The sequence below is a fragment of the Suricata suricatta genome, chromosome 5 (genome assembly GCF_006229205.1).
Source record: "Suricata suricatta isolate VVHF042 chromosome 5, meerkat_22Aug2017_6uvM2_HiC, whole genome shotgun sequence".
NCBI classification, from domain to species: domain Eukaryota; kingdom Metazoa; phylum Chordata; class Mammalia; order Carnivora; family Herpestidae; genus Suricata; species Suricata suricatta.
The window spans coordinates 12,817,178-12,823,177 of record NC_043704.1 but is presented as its reverse complement, the minus strand read 5'-3'; the positions used below and the strand labels follow the sequence as shown (position 1 = coordinate 12,823,177).

The following is a 6,000-nucleotide window of genomic DNA, read 5'->3' as shown; positions in this document are numbered from 1 at the left end:
TGGTCACCACATGTCTGGTATTGCTCCAATCACTTCATCTCTCTGAGTCTCATTTTCCTCATCTGTAATAAGGGGATGTTAATACCTGTCTGTCTCCCTGATATTACTGGGCTGTGATCATGAAGAGGGAGGAGCTATAAATCACCCAGAACAGTGTGCAGCCTGTACTAAGTGCTCATTAAAAGAAGCTGCTGTTAACAACCATCGGGCAGATGGACTAGTATATGTAGATGAATGAGTAAAGCATACCTTTAAATAGTAACAAGTAAAACCCCAGTGAGGTAATAGGCTGTTCTGAGCGAATGGTATCACTCCCCGACTGAATGTGAGCGTTCCCCAGTGCCGGTCGTTGTAGCTGTATCAGTTTCTGATCATTAAAGCAGCATATTAGTGCGTTTTTAAGTGTATAGAAATGAAGTTTTCATAAACTTAAATGTTGCATTTCAATTACAGGCGTCGATTAGCAAGGTAAAAGTAACAGAACCATGGCTCAGTTTCCAACACCTTTTGGAGGTAAGTTCTTAGAGATTTTTCTTTTTTAATGTATTCCAGACTTTGTATCTATCTATCTATCTATCTATCTATCTATCTATCTATCTATCTATCTATTTACTTTCGAGAGATAGAGCACAAGTGAGGGGAGAGGGGGAGAGGAGAGAGAGAGAGAGCGAGCGAGCGAGAGAATCTTAAGCAAGCTCCACATTTATTCAGCACAGAGCCTGACATGGGGCTCGATCTCATGATCTGAGCCGAAATATAGAGTCAGATGCTCACCTGATTGAACCAACCAAGCGACACAAGACCGTATTTTTAACATTGTTTCATCTGGATTCTTGGGAAGCAACTCCCAGGCATCATATCATTTCATCCACAAATATTTTGGTGTTTCTAAAAGATAAAACCCTCTTAAAGACATAACTACAACACTCTTATCACACCTGTAAAATTCACAGTAATTCCTTAATATACTCAGCTATCAAGTCAGTGTTAAAATTTTCCTGATGGTCCTCAGACCTTTTTTTGCTAAGGTTTGTCGGTTCAAATAAGGATGCAGACATTGCTCTCAGTTCTTGTGTCTTCGAAGCCTCCTCACTGTTTTTCTCTTTGCATCATCCTAGTTGAAGTGACTGGATCATTTATTCTGTACTTTTCCTAAAGCCTGGATTTGAAGCAGTATATTTTTGTTTGTTTTACTTTATCTGCTTGATCTATATCAGCCTGCATAAAAACTTTTGTGTCAGGTCATTTTTCCTAATGTTATGATTAAGTGTTAAATATTGGCTTTGTTTACTGGCCAAGCTTTATTTAGTTTTGAATAGAAGGTGCCATTTTAATGGCTGACTCTTGGCAGCTGTCTGATCCAGTCATAAAGAGAGTAGGGCACAAATCCCCACCCTCTGATGACATCTGTACAAGTCCCTGTGGAATCCCAGGCCCTGAACGTAGGAGGCAGTCAATACATATGTATGCTTCCAGAGACTGAATGAATCTCACTCTCCTTGTCACCTAACCCCATGGAGAGGGGAGGTGTGATGTTCCGACATTTTGCATTTGTGCTGGCCACATTCACATTTTATTGACATATTCAGCTTTTGGAAAGTCTCTTAACTTTGGAAGGTCTTCAGTCTATATGTAATCAGAAATTATTTTGATCACATTGAGGAGACCTGGTACAAAAGCAACGAAGATCTCAGAAGTGAGAGGGTATGTGGTCATTCTCAGAGCTGAAACTGAAGGGGAGCCCAAGCCCATTCTCTTTGGCTTGCCGTTTTTTGTTTTGTTTTGTTTTGTTTTTTCAGGATACCTATTTTTAGGGGCACCTGGGTGGCTCAATAGGTAGAGCATCTGGTTTCGGCTCAGGTCATGATCTCGCAGTTTGTGGGTTCAAGCCCTGCATCAGGCTATGTGCTGACAGCTTGCTTAGAGCCTGGAACCTGTCTTTGGATTCTGTGTCTCCCTCTCTCTCTGACCCTCCCTTGCTCACACAGTCTCTCTCTCTCTTTTTCCCAAAAATAAATAAAACATAAAAAAATTTTTTTAAAGGATACCCATTTTAAACACATCTTTATTAAGATATTACTTATGTACCATAAAATTCACCATTTTTAACTGTACTATTCAGTGACTTTTAGTAAATTTGCAGAGTTGTATAATGATAGTACAATCCGGTATTTCAATATTTTCGTCACTCCAGGAAGATTCTCCTGGAATCACATGGGATACGAATTGTGAAGCTCTGGTCTTTTCTTAACGTTCACCTGTGGCATTTGATTCACCTGAGAAGATAGCTTTACGTTGGTTCATTGCTCGAGTTTATATAAATAAATGATTATTAACTTCTGTCTTTAAATAGTCCTGCTAACTATAAGATTATGGACAAGTTTTTAAAAAAAGAATTTGTGTTAGTATCTTTCTTATTTTGGCCTGTTTTACTCTTAATTTTCTAACTTTATATGCATTTCTTCCAAGGGAAAACATGGTAATCAATCAAATAACTGATAACATATTGACAGAATCCGAAAGTACTAGGGAAATAGTGTGTGTAAGCACTTGCTTATTCTTTTTTTCTCACCGAATAATTTCTTTGTCTTTTCTTTGGGTTGTAGGCAGCCTGGATATCTGGGCCATTACTGTAGAGGAAAGAGCGAAGCATGATCAGCAGTTTCATAGTTTAAAGCCAATATCTGGATTTATTACTGGTAATTGGAATCAGTATTTCTATTTATCAGCAGTGCATGTACCTGTGGAAAATCTCTTATGCAAAGCCAAGGCGGGCACATATGGCCAAGGGGTATTTGCCATGGCCTTGAGCCTGTATTTTTTCAGTTGTTTTTCCCATAATGCATTCAGTCTTCTTTGCCTTCCTTGATGGATGTCAAGCCGCTTGTTTTGGGCACATCACTGAGGGGAATTGGTGATGGTCAATGCACCACATTCTTTAAGTAATAAAGCAATGGACTGTGGTTCTTAATCTAAAATCCTGGTTTAATTTTGATCTTGAACTGGTTTGGAAAATGTAAATAAAGAACATATTCTGAACATTTAAAAAAAACATCAACAACGGAATTCTCATATTGCTGTATCCCTAAAGTTCTTTTTTTACTTTGCCTTTTCTATTATCTTTTCGGTTTGGTTATTCTTTAGGATTTAGCTACAGGAAAAAAACGGGATCTAGACTTCCTGAGGAGTTGTTTTCATATGTGTGCGTATCACAGTTCTCTTTCAATATTAATTCCTAATCATTGATGTGCATCTTGTAATCATTGTTACTTTTCTCCATCAATGTATCAGACGTACTGACAATGTGAAGTGTAGGTATTAGGAATGGCAGAGAACTTAAAAAGTAGATGTGTGGGTCGTCAGTTTCTTGAGGATTCCTATAGATGTGCTTTGTCACATGTGCTTTGGCGTATCTGTTCCCACGTTACTAAATAGCAGATTAATTAGAGTGGACAGCCTACCCCTGTCAAAGTGTTAAGTCCTAAGTTCTCAAGTCGGTGCTGATGGATTCATTTTACTGCTGTTTATAGGCTTTGGCTTTTAGCCTGTATCTAATTCAGTATTTGCAGAGTTATCAGCCTCTTTCTTATTTTTGCAATTTTGTTCTAAGAAGATACCTGTCAGCTGTTGTTTTTCTCCTGAACCTTTTTTCATTTAATTTACAGGTGATCAAGCTAGAAACTTTTTTTTTCAATCTGGGTTACCTCAGCCTGTTTTAGCACAGATATGGTAAGTTGGAACTTCACATAAGCAAAAGGTAAAATAAAATATTCCAATAATAAGATTTCTTAAGATATAGTCTGAAATACTCCACTACTTCTTACCAGAGAATACTTCTGAAAAGTATCTTTCTAAGGTGGAGCTTTAAAAGAAAAAGTGGTAACCTTTGCAAGATACCACTGTCCAAAAGTGGAATTCTCAGAGGAGGAATCTACATTTTGATACTTTCTCATTAATTTGCTTTAGCCTTATTTACATCACCCATGGGCGTCTGAAAGGCCCGCATTTCTTGCTTTATAATGTAGTGGTTCTGTATCTCTCATTGACTAAAAGGTAAGGAGAATATTTCACGGTTAGTAGTGAAACCACCAGCGGAATAGTGAGATAATTAGTACTTATCGTAGTGTCGTACAAGGTGAATGCATGGTAGATATTGTTGAATTCCTGGATTAACTGTCACAAATAAGCATTCAGTCCTTTGAACCCACAGGAAAGAAAGGGGTAGGGAAAAAGAGTGGGAAATACGATTGTGGATTTTAAGTGTATGACTTTGGTCACGTCGTGCTGAGTTCTGTCACCAGGAAGTCACCTTTTCCCACCCAGTGCGGCTCTTGCAGTGAATACTTCGTTTCCAGGGGTTGTTAGCGACGACGTGGAGGCAGCTTGCTGTGCGGCAGGCAGAGCGCGGGGTTTGTAACCACGCACCTGAGTTTGGATCCCAGCGGTACTGTGTTCTGTCTGTATGACTTAGGGCATGTATTTATCCTCTCTGACCTCTGTTTTCTCATCTGGAAAAAGGGAAGGTAAATTTTCCTTAAAGGGTTGTTGAGAACATTATTAGAGAAACTAATAATGTATAATGTGTATAAAGGGCTTAGCGTAGGACCTGGTGTGTAACAGGCCCTCAAAACAGAACCCAAAAAGGTACTTGCTTTCGTTGTCAGGGATTGGGTGTTCCATAGAACTAAATTGTCCAGATAATCGCTTGTCCCCGTAAATGATCAGCCTTTCTTATAATATGGAAATTAATAAAGATTGACTTAGTTCCTTGTTGCCCTCAAGCAGAGTCTACGAAATGTAGGTAAAACTTAATTAAAGTGTCATCAGTATGAAAATCATTTACTGTGTTCAGAATAGCAAAACTCTCTTGGGAAATCTATACATATCTATACACATATACACATACACACATATACACACACACATGTACATACATATATATGCACAAATATATACATGCACATATTTATATATGGCTATATTTGAATTGAAACTAAATGATACCAGATTCCTGTGCTTTCTTTGGTGTCCGCTTTCTTTTCTCTTCCCTGGTTGTCAGCATATCGGCTGCCAGACTGTCTTTTCTAATTGGTGAGCCTCCTCCTATGATGCCCTTCCGGCTCTCTGATCTACTTTGAGCTGGGAAAACCAGATAACCAAGGCTTTTGGAATTCCTTTTAAAATGAAGTCATAGGTTTGCAACGAGTGGGAGAGTGGTGGGGAGAGCAAGAACTTGTGCTCACGTGAGCACGCGGGCTCTGACCTGGCAGTTGAGTGCCCGAGGTTAAATTCAAGAAGACATGTGACATGTGCTAACTTTAAGAACCTTTCTTCTGCTTTGTGTTCTGCTATATGATTTCATTTCACATCATCCGTCAAGATCACTCACTGGAGCCTTCCTTTCCCAGATGTAGCTTCTTCCATTGAATTCTGCTTTTGTGCCATATTCCCAATTTATGAATGTTCATTCAAGAACTAGTTTTATGGTGCATATCTGCTGCCAGAAAATCTCACCTTACATTTATTCATTCAACAGTGGAAAAATATTTATTGAACGTCTACTATGGGTCAGTGATTGTTGTAGATGCTTGGGATACAGTAGTGAACAGAATAGCCAAAAATCTGTGCTTTCATAGAAATTACAATCTTGTGGAAGGATATAGGTAATAGTAGTATAAAAATTGCCACGTAGAAATAAGTATAATGGGGAAAATAAAGTATTATCTAGTAAATTTCACTTTTTTTGCAATTACATTAGTTGTCAGCTTTCCAGACTGTTTCTAGCTAAGCGTATAAAGTCATTTTTCCATCTTACTATTTTTATAGTGAAAATTTGTATTAACAACAAAAATGATGAATTGGCAGTCTTGGCTTGAGTCAAAACTGCTCTTGGTCTTTAATTTTATCTGACATTTTGTTAAATAAATTTGTGATGGCATGTTCTTTTATCAAGAATTGTTATGCGGTGAGGGAGGCGCACCTCTAAGTAAGTATCTTTTC

The 6,000-nt window shown here is 38.3% G+C and overlaps 1 protein-coding gene across 4 annotated transcripts in view; it reads left to right on the top strand.

Moving 5' to 3' along the window:
- Positions 1–448: 448 nt before the first annotated feature.
- Positions 449–6,000, top strand: part of ITSN1 (intersectin 1) — a 147,321-nt gene continuing 141,769 nt past the window's right edge. For all 4 annotated transcript variants that reach the window (XM_029939017.1, XM_029939015.1, XM_029939016.1 and 1 more), the window contains exons 1-3: positions 449–513; positions 2,607–2,699; positions 3,666–3,729. In XM_029939017.1, coding sequence (XP_029794877.1) covers positions 486–513; positions 2,607–2,699; positions 3,666–3,729 — 185 coding nt within the window. In that variant the 5' untranslated portion in view covers positions 449–485. The remainder of the gene's footprint in view (positions 514–2,606; positions 2,700–3,665; positions 3,730–6,000) is intronic.